General features: G+C 42.6%; 3 protein-coding genes across 5 annotated transcripts in view; 2 read left to right on the top strand and 1 right to left on the bottom strand.

The window, feature by feature from the left end:
* Positions 1-21,170, top strand: part of COMTD1 (catechol-O-methyltransferase domain containing 1) — a 581,650-nt gene that overhangs the window by 367,437 nt on the left and 193,043 nt on the right. The window lies entirely within an intron of this gene.
* The window catches only part of ADK (adenosine kinase), a 176,864-nt gene that overhangs the window by 116,509 nt on the left and 39,185 nt on the right, over positions 1-21,170 (bottom strand). For 2 of the 3 annotated variants that reach the window (XM_081329748.1, XM_081329750.1), the window contains exon 4: positions 9,477-9,555. In XM_081329748.1, the coding sequence (XP_081185874.1) occupies positions 9,477-9,555 (79 nt within the window). The remainder of the gene's footprint in view (positions 1-9,476; positions 9,556-21,170) is intronic. The other variant, XM_081329749.1, reaches the window with a different exon arrangement.
* DUSP29 (dual specificity phosphatase 29) overlaps positions 1-21,170 on the top strand; it is a 280,314-nt gene that overhangs the window by 238,956 nt on the left and 20,188 nt on the right. The window lies entirely within an intron of this gene.

Genomic DNA, 21,170 nt, shown 5'->3' with positions numbered 1-21,170 from the left:
ACCTAGAAGTACTTCACCACTTTCCTTGGCAAGGGCCATCTTTTGCTCTCTTTGGCTTCCTTTTATCTCTCTCTCTCTCTCTCTCTCTCTCTCTCTCTCTCTCTCTCTCTCTCTCTCTCTCTCACACACACACACACACACACACACACACACACACCCACACACACACCAAATACACTCTTTTATCATTTTTCAGGTATCTCTCATAACTTCAGTTCAGATTTTTTTTGACAGTTATGCTATAGTTTCTGTAAACTACCTTACATTCTTTTTTTACTTATGTTGCCCACCTTTCCTGTTTTCTATCTGGTGGATGATCTCCTCAGCATTTTAGACAGCTTTGCGTATATTCCTATTTTGGGGGGGGGAGAGGGGAGGGGAGGTGTAATTGTTCTTTCAGTAGCTTGTTTGTAGGATTCCCATCCTTTTTTAGAATTTGAAGTCATTAGATGTGACCTTCCCAGTTCATTAAAGCCGTCTCTCCTGAAGACCACGGTGCAGCTATGACTCTTCTCAATTCCAGTTGTGATCAGTTGAAAAACCTTCTTGCAACTCCGCCTGTTTGTAATATTCCAAAATCAACCTTCTAAATCACCCATTTGCTATTCCCAAAAAAGATTATATTAAGTCCTTTTTCACTGAGGACTGAAGGAAAATCACCCAGTGTAGTAAAACCTGCTATTCTGAAGGTTCCTAATATTTGAAAAGCACTTAACAAGTAATTTCCAAAAGTGATTAAGAAAGGAAGTATGCAGACCCTGTGTCCACAAAGGCAATGACTCTGGTTTGGGCAGAAAATGGCAATCCCTCGTCCCTCCCAGAGGGCTAAGCTTTTCAGAGGCCACCGGGGTCTCCTGGCATGAAGCAATGGCTGATCCCAGGTCCCCTCCTTGTCCAGAGAGTAATCCCAAACCGCCAATCAGTTCGCCATTTCTTCCCTGAAGTAGATAAAATTGGTGATTTAAAAAACTGGGGACTAAAGATAGAGGGGACTAAAGATTTCCTAAAGGTATAGGAAAGACATACAGGCTGTTGTTGTTGTTGTTGTTAGTTGCGAAGTCGTGTCCGACCCATCGCGACCCTATGGACAATGTTCCTCCAGGCCTTCCTGTCCTCTACCATCTTCTGGAGTCCATCTAAGCTCACGCCTACTGCTTCAATGACTCCATCCAGCCACCTCATTCTCTGTCGTCCCCTTCTTCTATTGCCCTCGATCTTTCCCAGCATTAGGCTCTTCTCCAATGAGTCCTTCCTTCTCATTAGGTGGCCAAAGTATTTCAGTTTTAGCTTCAGGATCTGGCCTTCTAAAGAGCAGTCAGGGTTGATCTCCTCTAGGACTGACCGGTTTGATCGCCTTGCAGTCCAAGGGACTCGCAGGAGTCTTCTCCAGCACCATAGTTCAAAGGCTTCAATTCTTTGACGCTCAGCCTTTCTTATGGTCCAGCTTTCACTGCCATACATTGCAACTGGGAAGACCATAGCCTTGACTATACGCACTATACAGGCTGTAAGGTGGTGCAAAACATTATTTATTTATTTATTTATTTATTTGATTTATATACCGCCCTTCTCCTGAAGGACTCAGGGCGGTGTACAGGGCAATAAAAATAAGAATACAGGTTACAAGATTTAAAGTTAAATGATTCTGCCCAATGTTGTAGGTTAGTTAAAATAATGTTAAAACCCAAACCCATCAGGCCAGGCCGGCTTGTTGGAATAGATAAGTTTTTAGATCACGCCGGAAGGAGCGAAGGTCGGGGGCCATCCGGAGTTCAGCCGGTAAGCGGTTCCAAAGGATTGGCGCACCCACCGAGAATGCTCTCCCCCTGGGGGTCACCAGCCGACATTCTCTGACCGGTGGTACCCTGAGGAGGCCTTCTCTGTGGGAACGTACAGGACGGAGGGAAGTTAACGCCGGCAGTAGGTGCTCCCGTAGGTAATCCGGACCCACGCCATGTAGGGCTTTGTATGTCATCACCAGCACTTTGAATTTCACCCGGAAGGCAACTGGAAGCCAGTGCAGCTCATGGAGCAGAGGTGTAATATGGGAGTATCGGGAGACCCCCAAAAGAACTCGTGCAGCTGCATTCTGTACCAGCTGAAGCTTCCGAGTGGTTCTCAAGGGCAGCCCCATGTAAAGAGCATTGCAGTAGTCTAGACGAGAGGTCACAAGTGCATGGGTGACTGTACGCAAGGCATCCAGGTCCAGATAGGGTCGCAACTGGTGCACCAGACGAACCTGGGCGAAGGCCCTTCTAGTCACAGCTCCTATATGATCTTCTAAGGAGAGCTGTGAATCTAAGAGGACACCCAAATTGCGAGCCTTATCTACGGGGGGTAATAACTCACCCCCAATATTAAGAGATGGAATAATCTGAATTTCCTGACCATAAAAATACTGAAGGACATTTGAAAAATAAAATCATAAAATTGTAGCCACAATATCAGCAATGTCAGTAATGCTTCTATTCATAGATGCTTCTAAGGATAAAGTATATCCAAAAGATGTTATTGAAGAATTGTCAGATATAGAACAATTTTTATCTGACAAGATAGAGGTGGTATTGAAAGTGGATTTACAATTGACAAGCCAAGAGAGTGACTTAGATAAAGATGTTTCACTGGGTCTAAAAATAAACTGGCTAAGATTTTAAAATTAAAAGGGAAATGCAAATGGCAAACCAAGTGAATGACATATTTTTTCCCTATTGGATCTCAACAAGAGGCTTATAAATCCTTGTCGAACCTTTATAACAATATCTGAATGAAGTAAAAATTAAGACTGTCAAAAGGAAAGGATGTAAATATGATTTATTTAATCAAAGCTAAAAAGTTATTTTATTTAAGCTTAAGGATAAGAAATGCTTCTCTTTTTACACTTTCTGCTGATAGCAGCGCTGAAAAGATGATGTTTTATGGATTTGTTTAACGGAATATGGGATGAAGAAATAAATATTTGTAACTTATACGTGAAAAGTTACTTTGTTTATACTTGTGATGATGATTGGAAGTGACTTTTTATATATTGGTTTTTCTTGAGGTTCGTCTATCTTTTTCCTTGTAGTTCTTACTCCTTCTTTCTATTCTATTTTCTTTCAGGTTTAGCTTGTATTAAATTTTAGTATCATTATCAAAATTCTTAATGCAAATGTATAAAAAAACAAAACAACTTTCTGTAAGGGGTTAGATTAGCCGTTCCCAAGTTAGAGTGAAGTGTTATGTAAACTTATCTGTCTCCCCAAACCTTGAAAAGACAGCGGAAGAACAGAAGGAGAAAGTTAGAACTGAATAAATTAAGTTCTGAGGGGAACAGCATGCGATGTCCCTAGTTCACAAGGCTCTTTATTGTATTATAAGGGAAAAGTTAAGTGGCAATTTGAATACACGAGAATGAGAACTAGAATTTATTTATCAGGAAGGTAAAAGGAAGCTTTCAGACGTGCTAACATTGAAAGACAAGTATTCAATAAGGTAACAGGAAATGAAGTCCAATAAACAAACGAACTGTTTGATGCCTGGAATCAATTGCAGGCCACATTTATTTCATTCTATAGGAGTAGGAAGGCAGAAACAAGGAATTCTTGTTTTTCTTTCCTCTTTTTTAAAGCCCCGTTAGCCACCAACCTCTTCATTCATCAGTAATTCCTACAGGTCAAGGAAAGGCTGCCCTCGGATTGTTCTGTAAGGGATCTGCCGCGCGTGGCATTAAATCCGTCACATCACTTGACCATCAACATTTGTTGCATGGTAGAACAAAAATCGGTCTGGAATTCCTTTTCCATCTCTCAGACTCAACAAGATGGAACATTAAGCATTTTCTGCAAATGCTCTAGATAGAACATGGTTTTATTTTGCTTTGGTTTCCATTCTGGGTACACCCTGATCAAAAGCTTATTTTGGAACCGTGACAGTGGCCTGGAACCAAGCAGGACTCATCCACTGGTGGAGATTGCTGCAATTCAGCAGACCCTCCTTGGTGGGTGGGTGGGTGGGAGCGGGGAATCCAATTTACCCATCCTCCCGTCTCTGTCTCCGAACCCTCAGGGCTCCAGCTGTTCAGAGTGCTGCTCTCTCTCCCCCCCCCCATCTCTTCAAACCAGACTTTCAAGAAATGCAAACAGGAGGAAGAATTGGGGGGGGGGAAAGAGAATCACTTTCCCACTCTCTTCAGCAAGCGGGAGAATTCTAATGGGAGACCGCTGGATCTAATCTAATTATTTTTCCATCTGTAGGAAGAACAAAAATCCCTGTTACCCCTTCTGAGTTACAGTTTTTGAAATGCACCTTTTTGTAGAAGCATCTGGTAGGAAAAGAAATTTTTTTAAAAAGTAAATCTCGCTATCTGCAAAAAAACAAACACGTTCTACTCTTCAGCAAGATAAAGGAAATAAATTTTCCTTCATGATCTGCAGTATACTATAAAAGGTAAAGGTTCCCCCCCGCACATGCGTGCTAGTCGTTTCCGACTCTAGGGGCCGGTGCTCATCTCCGTTTCAAAGCCGAAGAGCCAGCGCTTGTCCGAGGACGTCTCCGTGGTCATGTGGCCGGCATGACTAGACGCCAAAGGCGCACGGAACGCTGTTACCTTCCCACCGGAGTGGTCCCTATTTTTCTACTTGCATTTTTACGTGCTTTCGAACTGCTAGGTTGGCAGAAGCTGGGACGAGTAACAGGCGCTCACTCTGTTACGCGGCACTCGGGATTTGACCCGCCAAACTGCCGACCTTCTGATCGACAAGCTCAGCGTCCCAACCCACTGAGCCACCGCGTCCCTCGAGCAGTATACTATACAGACACGCAATTCAGAATGAAAGAAAATGTTAAAAAGTATCCAGCCCTCCACCCTTTTAAAGTGTCTCCCCCACCCACAAAGACGATGAAATTTCTTAGAAGGAAATAAATATCCTGTTGAATTATTGTGGGGCTGCCAGATATTTAGTTAGCAACAGAAAAAAAGGAAGATGAAGCGCCTTGGATGGCCCCCAAGAGGGGCCGAGATGACACAGAACAACAACAAGGATCCCGGAGGCTACGTTAACACCCATGTCAGCTTCCACAGTCCTAAATCTAAAGCGGATGGGAATTTGTGCTAGCCAGGCATTCTAGAATCAAGTCGGAGCTAGCTCAAAATCTATTCAAGCAGGATGTAGCCATGCCCAACCTGATCCATTTTATTTTCCTCAAATGTTCACTGTTGTAAAGCTGGCTGGCAACTTTTCCCTTCTGTATTTGCAAAAATAGAGGCACGTCTGCCGTAACGGTACCCGGGTCTTGTGTGGACCCTCTGTGGACTTTACAGCTGCAGACACACCCCGTTAGATCTAGACAATACTGGACAGATCATAGCACGACCTCCTCCTATTCCACAATCTCTAGTTTCCAAAGTGGCTAGTTAAAGCCTCTACATGCTTACTGGCGAGTGATGGTCAAACGGAACTCTTCACCTAAATCACTCATCAAAATGTTGAAATACTCGGAACCCAAGAGTTGTGGGTTGTGGCAGCCCAATTAATGCCTTGCTCCATTAGTCAGCATGTTCGGTGTTGCTTCTCCTACAACAGACATGTCAAACACAAGGCCCGGAGGCCGGATCCGGCCCGCGAAGTGGTTTCATGTGGCCCCCGAAGCCATCCTGGAAACAGTGAGGGAACGGCCCCCACTGCCTTGGCCCTGGCCCAGAGACCCTCCTCCTGCCAGAGACCCTCAGATCTGTCCCACTCCTGCCCAGGCCCCCATAGGCACCCTTGATGCGAAGGATGCAGAGCTGGCCACGCCCACCCAGTAGGCCATACGCACTCTAGCCACACCCACCCAGTAGGCCACACCCACCCAGGCCACACCCACCCAGCCCCCTGAGGGCAACCGCAATGCTGATGCGGCCCTCAATGAAATTGAGTTTGACACCCCTGTCCTACAACATCTGGGAGAAAGGACTGGCTGAGGCCTCTCTAGGAGAGCTACAGCTCTAACTGTTTGCGTGGGTGTTTAAGAAAGAAGGAAAAAAAACTAAGGCGAAGTAATATGAAGTAAAAAGAAAAAGAAAAAGAGAAAAGAAAGAAGTGCAAGGGGAAGCTTGGAAGATTTGGGAAGCTGCTGAAAACCCAGAAGCCAGGCTCAAACTCTGGAGCCAAGCAGAAGATTAATTCAACGCATGGTGCGAGGTGAAAACACAAGTCAGCGTAGCCACTGCAAAAGATTTGCCAGTTTCCCCCCCTGTATTCACTTTTTGTGTCTTTGCTGGGAGTGTCACTATCCCTCCAAAGGGCTCCCCCTGCCTTAGCATTAAACAATGTCCTCGTTTCATGGTCTTCTTGCTGCTTTTAGATTATTTAAGCTTATATTCCCCAGGTTTACTCTCAAAGGGATGGTGAAATTTAGCTGGTTTTAAGCTTTCCTAGTTTGTCTGCTCCAGTGAAAATAAATCCCTGTTTTTAAGGCTTCCCTGTTTCCCCCCCCCCCTCCATACTGTCAGCTTACTAACTTTTGTTTCATATGCTGATATCTCACGGCCATTTGTACCATCTGTCCCTTTTCTCTTAAGTGTGCCGGATAAAAGCCAATGATCCATTTTTGGATTCCTAATTATAATGGCCAAATGAGCAAATTAATGACGGGACTCATGTGCTCACACACACAATGGTGCACAGGGTGTGACACAGCGGGGTCTTCTGTGGAAGGAGACGTAAGAAGCATCAGCAACGGCCTGATGCGAGAGGCAGCTACTGCTGCCACCCCCTTTTCCACATGTTCGCACACGGCAACCCTTGGTTTGTCGTCCCCTCCCCCCCACAGGAAAGATCCTCTCTCTCTCTCTCTCTCTCTCTCTCTCTCACACACACACACACAAACCGGATGAACAGCCCCTAATTCTAAAGGATTCCATCTTTGTTCATTAGGTACAGATTGCCAGCTAGTCAAAGAATTACAGGATGCATTTTTAACTTCTGAATTTGTAGCTCAAAAATATTTTGAATATCAAAATTTGAATTTTGCATGTTCCAGCTGAGTCACTGATTTTATGCTCTTGCCCAGTTTATAAAAACTGGCCTTTCCTTCCAAATTTCTTTCTTCAAATTCACCTGCACTGCAACTTCCTACTCACAACCAGATATAGCTGTCTTTCATCAAGAATCAATCATTCATTGATTTATTTTTTTTTTGCTCTGCCCGAGGATGTTACAATTCTAGCAAGAGGAATCAAATTTTGCAAATCTGCTGGCATCTTGCAAAGGATAAACATATTTTTCAATTTGTTTTCTTCTTGAATACAGGTAGCCCTTGACTTACAACCACAACGGAACCTGAAATTTCTGTTGCTAAGTGAGACATTTGTTAAGTGAGCTTTGTGCCATTTTGCAACCTTCCTTGCCACAGTTCTTAAGTGAATCACCGTAGCTAATAAGCTACTAACCCGGTTGTTAAGTGAATCTGGCTAGTCCATCGACTCTGCTTGTCAGAAGGTCCCCAAAAGTGGTCACAGGACTCTGGGACACACTGCAATCCCCGTCATAAATATGAACCGGTGGCCAAGCGTCCGAATTTTGATCACATGATCATGGAGGGGGAGGGAATGCTGCGAAGGTCGTAACTCTGAAAAGCCACGCTAAGTCACTTTTTTTTCAATGTCGTTGTGACTTTGAAGGGTCACTAAAGAAACCATTGTAAAGCAAGGACCAGCTGTACAAGTTTTGTCTAGTCACTACTTTTATTTGAATTCCATTTATATCCCGCCCTTCTCCGAAGACTCAGGGCGGCGTACAAGCTTAGCAGTAGCCTTCATTCTATGTATATGCCTGCTTGTTAGGGCTTTCACCCCCCCCCCCCCAAGCGGCATTATTACAAAGTCAGCTTAATTGCCCCCAACAATCTGGGTCCTCATTTTACCTACCTGGGAAGGATGGAAGGCTGAGTCAACCTTTAAGGTCCATTCAGGGCCAATTATCCCTCACTCCAGCTCTCAAAATCTTATGAATTATACCCTGGTTGAGACGACTTTGTTGTCCCACATCATGGAATAATTTCCATTCTTAAAGGAAGGCTAGAAATATTTTAAGCCAACACTAGTAAGAAAACAGTTTTATGCCAAAATATTAGCTCTAATGATCACTGAACTCTTTGATTCCTGAAAACAGAAAAACGAGGTTTACCTGCTATCATTGCTACACCAAGCCTTACTCTCTGTGCCACTAACCTGCAGATCTTTGGCTGAAAAATCCTATGAAAATGACCAGAACTATTTTATTTTAAAAACGGACTTTTCAATGCAATTAAATTTATGTCATGTCGTTTTTCCCCGCTGAGTCTTAATAAAATGGGAAACAGGAAGAGATTAAAGGAAGACAAACTTTTTCTTATATATGGGTAGTCCTTCAGTCACGACTAACGCTGAGACCAGAATTTCGGTGGCTAAACAAGGCAGCCGTTAAGCGAGCCGTGCCCATTTTTACAACATTTTGGGCCGTGGTTGTTAAGCCAATCGCTGCAATAAAGCAAATCGCACGGTCCTTAAGAGCCTCCCTGGATGACTTGTAAATACACGCTGGTTTCCAAGCACACAAATTTTGATGACGTTGCTGCTGTGAGGATGTTGTGACCGCCGTAAGCCTGAGGAATAGTTGCAAGTCACTTTTTTGAGGGCCGTTGTAACCTCAAACAGTCCCTAAACGAATGTAAGTTGAATTCTACTGGCTTAAGATCAGTCTAGTTTACAATTATTCTGCAGTTTTGCACAAATGTTTTCAGACTCTTTGCTGATCTTTGGTCCCCAGTTCCTTCTTGATCTTGGCTTCTCCAGGCCTCCACCTCTTCAAACCAGCCCCCAGCCCACTTATTTTCAACGTTGGAAGGGAGACGTTTTCAAATAGGAGCCCCTGCAAATCCTGAGGCAAAGATTTCCCAGGATTCTTCCTTCCTCCAATTGTGGAAAGTTTTAAACTTGTTCCCAATCTTGTTCGGGTTTTTATTCAACATTAGGTGGACAACCTTCCAGATACTTAGTTCTTCAACAAATATGAAGTCTCAGCTAAGATTATCACACAATTATTATTTGCTAAGAATGAAGCTTTGTTGTTGTTGTTAGTTGCGAAGTCGTGTCCGACCCATCACGACCCTATAGACAATGTTCCTCCAGGCTTTCCTGTCCTCTACAGAATGAAGCTTAGTCTCCAGCAATTGTTCGCTTTATTCAAGGACACATTTGAAGTGCAACTGAACTCCCAAATGTAAGCCACCCTGTAATATTTAAATATCTTATTCAATTAAAGTAGGACATTCACACATCTAACCCAGAAACAGAACAGCGGCTGCAACTTGAGATGACCATTGTACACACGACCATCACTGCATGCTGCTGGCAACAATAAAGCACAGCCATATTGGGTTGTGTTTATGCTCCGTAAATAAACAAATTTAGAACAAAAACATCTTTCTGCAATTAAGCCTTAGCCTGGATGTAATTCATTGTGAAGGGGACAGACCTGGGCCACTTTAACGGAATTCTGCGTAGACCCACCGGCATGATATTCTACCTTGAACTTTTCCACAAGTTCTTCAAACCTGAAAGAGATCACAAAGGGCGGGATAAGGAGAGAGAGGGAGAAAAAAGAGGTTACATTTCGCGATTCTGTATATTTCAAAACTTCACCTTATGTGAGCATTTGAATTTAAGGCATCAATATAGCCAACAGTTCAGTAGGAAATTAACTCCAATATACTACTTGCTTTTACAAGGGACCAGGTTGGTAAAGCAGGAACTGTAAAGCATTATGAAAGCCCCCCCTCCCCCTTTTTGTATTTTGGTCAACCTACAGGGGTAACCATGAGAAAACATTTCTATATATTATTGCAGTGACCAAACTACAGAAGAAAAAAATATATCCTTTATGATAGAAGCATGAAACCTGGCACATATAAAGGTCAAATTACAGTAGGAAGGATCCCCCAAATTCCACATGCTATGTTGGATTTTAGTCAATAAGCTAAAAAATGAGATAATGGCAATCTATTTTATTGTTATTTGAGAGAGTTAAAAATGCTCTCAAGTTCCAACAGCTCAATCTGCCTTGTCTTTACATGACATTATGTGGACATCAGGCCTAAATAAACAAATATAAGGCAATTTAATAGTTTAAACAAACGGCAAAGTTAATATTTAATAAGTTTGCATTCCATTTGGAAAGACTCTCTGCGATTTCATGCTAACTGATTTTTAAATGTCCCTCCCAAAAATATTTAACGAGCACATCTAAACTGCAACTCTTCAAACAAGACTAATACAAAATTTTCTTTAAACTAGTAGTTCAGCATTTTACAAATGTGCCTCAGGATTATGGAGTCCCCTTTGGGCTCTCTCCACAAGGGCTGTGGGAAGGCAGCTTCAGTTTTTATTTCCAACTGATCAGTTTTCGAAAGCTTCTTACCGGTTTTGCTTAAGTGAAGTTTTGAGACCATTCCTGTGATCAGAGACGGTGCACACCCTTCATTTTGGGACTTTTGTACAAAGGACATTTGCTTCACGGTACAGTACAAGCAGTCTTCAACTCACAACAGTTCGTTTAGGGAAGGGATTGCATGAGTGGCTGGGAAACTGTCAGAGAATGCTGCAAATGAGGATTAGGTGACCACAACAGCCCAGCAGTGATAAAGCAACTGTGTCTTAGCAGCGCTCAAGCAGCCACAGCTTTCCCTGGGAGTTGGCAAAGCTTTGCCCTATGGTGCACGATGAGAGGTTACAGACCTGAGAATTTCAGTAGTATACAGATGAACTCTATTAAGTAGATCCTTTGGGGTTTTTATATGGAAATTTATAAGCTATTTTTATAGGTATCTAAAATACACTTTCAATCTTTCTCTTTTATATCATCCTGGTGGTTAACATTTTGGAAAGCTGAGTGGTAGGTAGCCTTGAGAACGAATGATAACCTAATCTATTTTTGGTGGCCCTAGGTTGAAAGATGAGGACAAGAGGTTTGTCACAACACGGGACCCTTGAAACACTTCTGTCAGCAATAGAGGTTGGGCTCCTGTCCAGGAAGTTCACCCCACCTTCAGACGCTTCACCGATCCAATACAGCTTTACCACAGAGAAGAAAGTCCTAACTAGGCAGAACTTCTGCTTACTGCCCTACGCAGAAACCAATCTAATATGCCAGGCCCAGCCTTTCAATCCCGGGATTTTTACCTTCAAATTAACAGAGTTTGGGACATTCTTCTCCTTAGTCTTGAGAAGGAGGCACCAACTCAAAAGTTTGTGCATCATTTCTGTGTGGCCTGAACACGGCTGGTTGCTGCTGGCTCGCAAATTTCAACTCCCGTTGGGTCTTCACTTAGCCCCTGGTCACCTAGCAATCATTTGAATGTGTGTGTGACCCCCCCTACACACACACATACAAAAAGCTATTTACAAGCCCGTTCCAACAAAAATGCCCAATAGTGAGCAATCATCATTTAGCGACCACCTAATGACTGCAGAAAAAGATCTTAAAAATGGATTGGTCACATGATGAAACGCTTTACGACCGCTGTTCATATGGCCATAATTGGCAGGTTCCATGACCGTTGTAGGTTGAGGATTACCAGCTTTACGCTTCTAAGCTTTCCCTCCCTGGACCCCAGAGCACCTGAAGCTATGCAAGGGCGTTTAAATGATCTAAGTGGGGCTGTTTTGTTCTGAATGCTGCACAAAAACACCTCACAATAAGAGTCTCTCAAAGCCTCCTTCATTATTTGCGAGATGCTTACATTTCTCTAGAATTGGCTTTCCATTTTTTCGTACCTCAGTAAACATAACCTAACACTAAGAAGAGTGTTGCAAAAGCACTTTAAGGAATAAAAATCCATACACCTTCACAACCACTTCTTCAGAGTTAAACAAGAGATAACCGTCACTGATTAACAAGTCGGTCTTGGCGCAGGGTGTAACACAAAATTGGGAGGACCAGCCAGCCTCAGCCGGAGCCAGAGCATCTTTCCGCGCAACATTAGGCGCCACCAGCACCTTAACTAAGCAGAGCTGAAACCGGATTAATTTCGGCTCTGCTTGCATGAAATGAAGCTCTATTTTTAACGACTTATATGAAAGTTTGATTTCAGTTATGAGACTATGATGCTTAGAGAGCCAAGACACTGCATCTGAATTATTTCATATATTTCAGTTTATGTAACTTGTTTTGATTTTAAAAGCCAACAAAATCATAATACCAATAATAAACACTAAATGATTTCTCTCTCTCTCTCTTTCTCTCTCTCTCTCTCTCTTTCTCTCTCTCTCTCTCTTACGGTATCTAATCCTTCTGTTATATAACTGTTGTTCACACTGCTAACCGCTTTTGAGTGGGATGAGGTGGATTAAAAAAAAATGGCCTGGCATAAAGACACCACAGAACCAGCTTCTAACCTTTATGTCCAGAGACTATTTTAACATCTAACAGAAATTTTAGTTCTTCCACAAAATAGTTTAAATTGACACATTATGTTAAGCAAAAATACACAACTGATTGTAATTCGTTTTTTTGGGGGGGCAATTACTAATCTCCCTAACAGCGGTGTGTGTGTGTGTGTTGCTATATGCCACTCTTACCTCAAGAGAAGAATGTGGGTTATCGAAATAATGCTTTAAAAAGCATGAAATGTTATCAGTAAACAATGCTCTCTAATTTCCACATCTGTTTGGTAAATAAGTATCATTTTAAACTTTAAATTCAGAAAAATATACAGAAATCTAACTTAAATATCTAGCACTGACAAATATTTATTTTAGACCTATTACTGTTAAACGTTTAATGTTAGAATCTCCCAACTTATTTATCTCAGAAATTTTACACAGCATTCAAGCAACTTTTAGTTAATAGCAAAAATGTAGCTTTTAAAATTGAGATTTTTTTTTAAAAAAAACATAGATAAAGCTTGCTGACTTTACTAAAAAGAAAATAAAGTCTTTAAATCACAATCTTTAAGAGCTAATGTTTTAACTTTACTTTTGTACCCAAGTTACTTTTTTACATCTTGTTCCAATATTGCTTAAATGTAAACATATGTGGAAAATGTTCTTTTGGCATCTATTAAACTGACATTTAAGTCCACTTTTTTTCAATCCCTAACGTTTGTGGTAAAATATTTCAAAGCTATGAATCTTCGAAAATGCACAGGCAAATTGTCTCTTTCATATATAAACATCTGTTCTTCATAACCTGGAGTCTGTTTAGAATTAGTGACTTCTGATTTAGTCGCTATTTGTTTAGAAGAAGTGGTTTGGGACAATAAAGCACTAGTTTGAGGTAATTTTGTTTTGCAAATAATAAAATACGTCTATAAGGAGTTGCCATTTTCATTCTATAAAAACATACAAACTTTCAATCTGTAGTACATAGGTAAAGGTAAAGGTTCCCCCACACATGCATGCTAGTCGTTTCCGACTCTAGGGGCCGGTGCTCATCTCCGTTTCAAAGCCGAAGAGCCAGCGCTTGTCCGAGGACGTCTCCGTGGTCATGTGGCCGGCATGACTAGATGCCAAAGGCGCACGGAACGCTGTTACCTTCCCACCGTAGTGGTCCCTATTTTTCTACTTGCATTTTGACGTGCTTTCGAACTGCTAGGTTGGCAGAAGCTGGGACGAGTAACAGGCGCTCACTCTGCTACGCGGCACTCGGGATTCGACCCGCCAAACTGCCAACCTTCCGATCGACAAGACTCAGCATCCTAACCCACTGAGCCACATACTTGACTCCTAATGCACTTATCTTCTAAGTGTGGCTAGTTGCAAGTCACACTTATTATTATCGAGGGCAGGGGGAAAGTCTGTTGTTCAATTGCTTTATTTTTCCACTCATTTTGTTACTGGCAAAATATGTAATTAATAGCTGTTTAAAACCTTGGGGTTCGCAAGCCCTGCTCCCAGATAAAAGCACTCGGCGTATGCCGAACAGCTGATGGAGAACTTCATAGCCATGTTTTTGCTAATGGTTTGTCTTTGATGGCGACCACAGAATATTGCGAAAGAGGAGGAAGAGGAGCGAAAGGCAGCCTTCTTCACGCACAGAGGCCGAACGTACAGACCAGTTATCTCTGCTGAGCTTGCAGGATTTCAGCCTCTCAATTTATCCGGCCAATCTTCCTGTATGCTTTTGCTAGCTGTCTCTTTGCATGCCGATTTTGAATTATCCTGACTGAAACCTGAAACCTGAGGAGGGCCTGGGTTACAGTCTGAGGGCCACGCTTGCAGTAGGAGATAGCAATCAATCAATCGCTATTTGCTTCTCAAAGCCTATTTTGGTTAACTATCTTGGATGTTGCACGTACTTATTCTTTCCGATGTTTTTATAGTTTCATTTTTTAAAAAATTGATTTTTAAACTGTTTTATAATTTTATAAATGTAAGTCGCTCAGAGTCCCTTAGCTGAGATGGGCAGCTATAGAAATCAAAAATCACATCAAGTCAATCAATGCAGGAGAAGGAGTGGCAGATTCTGGAGGCCGAGTCAGAAGAGGAATCAGGGCCGTTTTGCTTTCATCATTGGGTTTTTTGTTGTTGTTGTTGTTGTTGTTGTTGACTGCTCTTATTGTCGTATGTCACTCAGCTGCATTTCTGTGAGCTGATCGGCGGTACACATCCTTAAATAAACTAATTAAGAAAATCAGACATCGTTGTTCTAAGTCATGTTTTGCTTGAGGTTGCCTATAGACGTGGACATGGCACTCCTCCCGACAGTGGAGGCAATCCCAAGCAGATAATTGAAGACCCTCCGTGCATCGTTATCAAAAGAGGCATTTTATTTCTTTGTTCATTGTTTTGAGATCTCTCTCTGGAAACTAAGGCTCTTCCTCAGGCCAGGCCCATGTCCTTTTAAGACACGCCTGCTGTTTATACTCTGAGGGCTCTTAAACTGACTTTAGGGTTAACTTTTCACTTTTCCAGTTATTTATTTATTCATCCATTCAGCCACTCTTTGACCCTTCTAGGACCAGAAGCAAAGCACTTGTCTGCTCTGCTACCTAGACAGATCTTTTATTTAAAAAAAAATGCTGCATCCAACAACAAAGATTTTACAATTTTTATAAGGCTCAATTGCCAGTCTTTATTGATCTGAATTGTGACAATTGGATAGGAAGAGTGGAGTAAGATCTCTATCTAAGCTTTCTAGGAAGTGTCAGCTGAGCCCTATGGTTCCAAAGCAGCAGCAGCAGCAGCAACAACAACAACAACAACAACAACAACAATAATAGAGTTGGAAGGGACCTTGGAGGCCTTGCAGTCCAGCTCTACTTGAAGAAAGATGGGGAGGGGGCTTTCTCATTCTCCAGGAGAGCAAAACCTGAACACTCAGATTCTGGCATCGGATGGAGACTAGTCCTAAAAAGACTATATAGGTAGTCTCCATTTACGACAATTGAGCCTAAAATTCCTGTTGCTAAGGGAAACAGTTGTTAAGTAAATTTTGCCCCATGTTATGACCTTTCTTGCCATAGATGTTAAGTGAATCACTGCAGTGCTTAAGTTAATGACATGGTTGTTAAGAGAATCTGGCTTCCCCATTGGCTTTATTTGCTAGAAGGTCCCAAAAGGGGGATCACCTGATCCTGGGACATTACAACCAATATGAACCAGTGGCCAAGCATCCAAATTTTGATCACATGACCCTGGAGATGCTGCAAATGGTCATAACTGTGAAATACGATCACAAGTTGATTTTTTCAGTTATGTTGTAACTTCGAACTGTCGTTAAGTCGAGGACCATCTGTGCAGTACAGAGCAGGGGTCTCCAAGCTCGGCAACTTTAAGACTTGTGGTTTTCAACTCCCAGAATCCCCTAGGCCGGCTGGCGAATTCTGGGACTTGACTTCTACAAGTCTTAAGGTTGCCGAGGCCGGACACCCCTACGGCAGAGTATTTGGAAATGATATTTTCAAATTAGAGATCAAGGTCAAGCACATATTAAGAGGATATATCTTGCATTGATAGAAATTGATTCAGAGACAGAACTTGTTAAAGACTGTATGATAAAGTGGGCTCAGAATTTTCAAGAAGTCATTACAATGGATATTTGGGAAAAGATTTGGGTGAGAAATGTAAAATTTACGCAAGCTCAAAATTTAAGAGAGAACTTTTATAAAATGTTTTATAGGTGGCATTTAGATCCTAAAAAATTAGCAAGTATGTATCCGAACTGCCAGCCTAAATGTTGGAGGTGTGGTGGTGAAGATGCAACGTATTTTCATATATGGTGGACCTGTAAAAAGGTTAAAGCTTTTTGGATTAAAATATAGTGGAACATGGAAAAGATATTTAAGATAAGGATAAAGTTTTGTCCGCAATTGTTTTTACTGGGCATTATTACTGATACTACTGTTGTGGACACTAAGTTGATGTTGAATTTAATTACGGCAGCAAGACTTTTAGTAGGGCAATATTGGAAGAAGGAAGAACTGCCGACTATAGAAGAATGGACTTTAAAAGTCTCCAACCTGGCGGAAATGGAAAAGATCTCAGCGTACTTGAAAGACCATTCGCAACAGAGATATATTGTGGAGTAGAAAAAATGGATTGATTATATCCAGAATAAATATGGGACTAAAAAGTTTCACCTAGCATTTGAATATGTATTGATGTGATATTTATATTGCTTGTAGTTATTTTATAAGAGTTAAAGTGCGATAGATTTAATAGTTTATTGTTGTTAGCATAAGGTAGATTATGATTGATTGTATTTTTATACCCTGTATTTAGCTCTGGGAAGTCGGGGAGGGGGGAGGGGGAAGGGAGGGAGGTGTTGGGGAGGGTTGGGGAGAGGGGAGAGGGTTGGGAGGGGTTTAGTTTTGTTAAAAATAAAATGTATTGTAAAACTTTTCAATTAAAAAAAAAAGGAAATGATATTTTCTTCTCTTTTTCTAAAAAACCCCAAACAACTTAGCTACAATGCAACTGTTTCCAGAAGGCGTATCAGGCAAAGTTTGCAATGAATATGCTCTACTGGGAGAACAAGAATGACACCTTCCCGTTTCTGAAGACCCGATTTGGGAGGCGATGCAGGCGGCTATCCAGTTGGTGAAGCCTTGCCAGCCTCCTTTTTTTAGCCTTTGCTCATTTGTAACAAATGAATAACTTGAATGGTGATGGATACCTTGTAACAAGAAAAGGTTATTTACTGAGGTTAAGTTTTATGCGAACGTTTTAAAATGTCTGAGAATGAATGAACTTAAATAGAGATGGAGGATAAATTTTCTAGCCTGTCTTGAGATTTTGAAGGAAAACCAGAATGTCTCTTTATCTGTCTTGTCTGTTTACCTATCAATCTGTTAAATGCCCCTATTAAACCGCATTGGGCTCCAGATACTTGAAGAAATGCCTTACAGTATTCCATGTTTTTAAGGATCCTGAAAGAAATAAGCTATAATTTACCAGTGGTACCTCCATCCCAAATGCCTTCAGCCAAGGAAATTGACATCTATTTCTGTTCGTTCTCATCTGTTAATTTCATGTTAAATGAACGCATAAAGTCATTTTTTTAAATCTTAGCTTCTGAAATGAAATGTAAATTCATTTCCAACCAAATTGATTTCAACTTTGTTGTCTGCTTGCTGGCTGTATCCTAGGCGTTAATATTGTTTTATTAATATGGAACTGCTTTTATAAGTGCATGCATAACGTCAATATTTATTTTATTTTATTTTTATTTTTATTGCATTTATATCCCGCCCTTCTCCGAAGACTCAGGGCGGCTTACAAGCTTAGCAGTAGCCTTCATTCTATGTATATGCCTGCTTATTAGGGCTTTCACACACCCCCCCAAGCGGCATTATTACAAAGTCAGCTTAATTGCCCCCAACAATCTGGGTCCTCATTTTACCTACCTGGGAAGGATGGAAGGCTGAGTCAACCTTGAGCCTGGTGGGACTCGAACCTGCACTAATTGCAGGCAGCTGGTGTTACTTAAGGAGGCATTAGCCCACTGCTCCACCAAGGCTCTTATTTCATCTTAATTACATCTGTGCAGAATAGGGCAGATGTGTTTTGCTGTGGTGTTTCACTTCCAATGCTGGAGCTCATACAATTATTAAAAGGGGGGGGAACCCTCATACATTCTTAAAGGCCAAGGTTTCTTCCCCTGCCCACCTGTCTCTGACCCTGGGGAGGGCGCTGACCTGTTTCTCAGCCGAGGGAGCCACCGTTGTCCGAAGACTCTTCCGTGGTCATGCGTAGGACTGCCTGCCGAGGCATACGGAGCGCTGTCAGCTCCCCAGCAAAGTGGTCCCTATTTATCTACTCCCATTTGCATGCTTTCAAACTGCCAGGTGGGCGGGAGCTGGGGCAAGTAAAGGCAGCTCACCCCGTCACGCGGCGCCCGGGTCTCAAACTGCCAACCTTCCAGTCAACGAGGCCGGAGTTCTAACCGCCAGGTGCATCCACTCCCCTCCTGGGTCCAATGATGCCTTTAAAGACCCTCCTTTTCACCATGACCTGGCTCTACCTAGACCGACCCTTTCCAGGGTGTCAAAAAAAAAATACACATCAAATCAAGTCCCGTCTAGGCAGAGATATATGATTGACACCAATATCCTTTCCTTAAGCAACCAATCAACAGCTTCTGCTTTTATTCACCAATATTTTCTTGGGTCTGAGTTTAGAGGGGCATTTGGATCCTCCAGGCAATTCTTTCCCGTGGCCTTGCAGCCCCCCTCCCCCCACACACACTTTCTGTACACAGGGCATGGCCCTGGGCTTGGATCACCCAGCCAGCTCTTATCCTCCTGCCATGCGGCATCCCCACTTAGGACAAGAAAAAAGAGCAGGCAAGGAGGAGGCCTGCTCATTTACAGGCTTGCTGACACACACACACACACACACACACACACACACACACACACAGACACACACAGACACACGCAACCTCTGGCTGCTTTGCTTAAACCCTGGACAGCACCTCCACCTGCTGCCACAATTGCAGTAATGCAACCCCTTTACTACACAGCGAGGCCAAATCAACAACAGCTCTTTCGTTCAACTTGGTGCTCTTAAGTTATGATCCCGTCTTGTCCTTTATTTCCTATCCTCCCGAATTAAGCAATACTAAAAGGAAGAAACCGCTGTCGGAATACTGGTAGGATCCCCCGTCGATAGGGCTCGCAACCTGGGCGTCCTCTTGGATTCACGGCTCAATTTTGAAGATCATATAAGAGCCGTGACCAGGGGGGCTTTTGCCCAGCTTCGTCTGGTGCGCCAGTTGCAGCCCTATCTGGACCAAGATGCCCTACGCACAGTCACCCATGCGCTTGTGACCTCCCGGCTAGACTACTGCAACGCTCTCTACATGGGGCTGCCCTTGAGGACCACTCGGAGGCTTCAGCTGGTGCAGAATGCAGCTGCACGAGTTGTGATGGGAGTTTCCCGATACTCCCATGTAACACCTCTTCTCCGTGAGCTGCATTGGCTTCCGGTTGCCCTCCGGGTGAGATTCAAGGTGCTGGTAATGACCTATAAAGCTCTAAATGGCTTGGGTCCGGGTTATCTAAGGGAACACCTGCTGCCGGCATCAACTTCCCATCGTCCCGTGCGCTCCCACAGGGAGGGCCTTCTTAGGGTACCGCCAGTTAAGGAATGCCGGCGGGTTATCCCCAGGGGAAGGGCGTTCTCTGTGGGCGCGCCGGCCCTTTGGAACCAGCTTCCCACGGAGCTTAGGACCGCCCCCGACCTTCGCTCATTTCGTAGGGACTTGAAAACTTGGTTTTTTGAGTTGTCTGGCCCAGACTGAGGGGTTTTAATTTTTAATTAATGGGGTTTTAGTTAAGTTCAGGGATTAATTTAATCTTAGTTTTAATCGTTTTTAATTGTATATGATGTATTTTAACTTTTAATTTTCCCTGTAAACCTACGGGAATAGGGCGGTATATAAATTTAAATATAAAATAAATAAATAAATAAAGATTGTATTAGCTTTCTATTGGAATCAAATACACTATTTGAAATGCTGCATTTTTTTTTTGCTGCCTGGACAGCATTTCGGCCCGCACTGAACATGCAACCACTGACACACATGAATTCACCAGAGGATTTGTGTGCATTTTTCTTGTGGAAGCACTAGTGCAGGGGTAGGGAACCTTGACTCTGCCTCGTGGACTTCAACTCCCACAATTCCTCAGCCAGCATGGCTCAGCTTGGAAACCTCTCCCTTTCCCCTCAGCAAGGCTGCCTCAGGAATTCTGGGAGTTGAAGTCCACGAGTCATAAAAGAGCCAAGGTGGCCTACCCCTCCATTAGTGGCATTAGGATTTCACCGACTATTCCAAAATACAACCATATTTAATGAACTGTACCACTGATGCCTCGAGGGGGCGCAGTGGCTCAGCGGTCAAAGACGCGGAGTTTGTCAACTGGAAAGCTGTCAGTCTGGGTTCTAGATCCGAGTGCTGCACCACAGGGTGAGCTCCGGTTGCTTGCCGCAGCTCATGCCCACCTAGCAGCCTGAAAGCACAAGAGTAGACAAACAGGTACCACTTCCGTGGGAAGGTCACGGTGTTCCATGCACCTTGGCAAGCAGTCACGCTAGCCACACGACCACAGAAGCATCTCTGGACGATGCAGATTCTCTTGGCTAAGAAAGGGGGACGAGCACAGCCCCTTTCAGCCGGGCACAACTGGGCTGGGGAAACCTTCGCAACTGATACACGTTCACAACTGAATATTCACAAAGACAACAGCTATTTCAATGTGCGCTTTCATGTATTTCGTACTTCATACTGCCAATTTCCAAGTAATTCATAAGGACCACTTGTACTTTTTAGATGAAGAATGAAACTTATTATTTGCCACACTGTGAATTATTTAATCTCAACTGCATTACAATCAATTTTATTTTCCTTATTTGAATACTCCCAGCTAGTTAATGTACTAAATCTGTCATCCTAAGCCTGAACTTGATTAATGATTACTGTAGCTAAGCAGAATTAAATTAGTGTATAACTGATTAGTACGTAATTGGAACAATGTTGTAGATTCTCCAACTTTAATTAGGATAGCTTATCACAGATAAATTATGTTAGAATATACAACAATTTAAGTAAAGAAACAATGGATCCAAAGCTTAATTTTAGATAAGTCAAACAGGGCTATAAAAATAGTGGTTATATTTCTGCCTTGCCAAATTCTTTTGGTTAAATATATCACGAGATTATATATTATTA

The sequence above is a fragment of the Vipera berus genome (genome assembly GCF_964194415.1).
Source record: "Vipera berus genome assembly, chromosome: 5".
NCBI classification, from domain to species: Eukaryota; Metazoa; Chordata; class Lepidosauria; order Squamata; family Viperidae; genus Vipera; species Vipera berus.
This window is presented reverse-complemented; position numbering and strand designations above follow the sequence as displayed.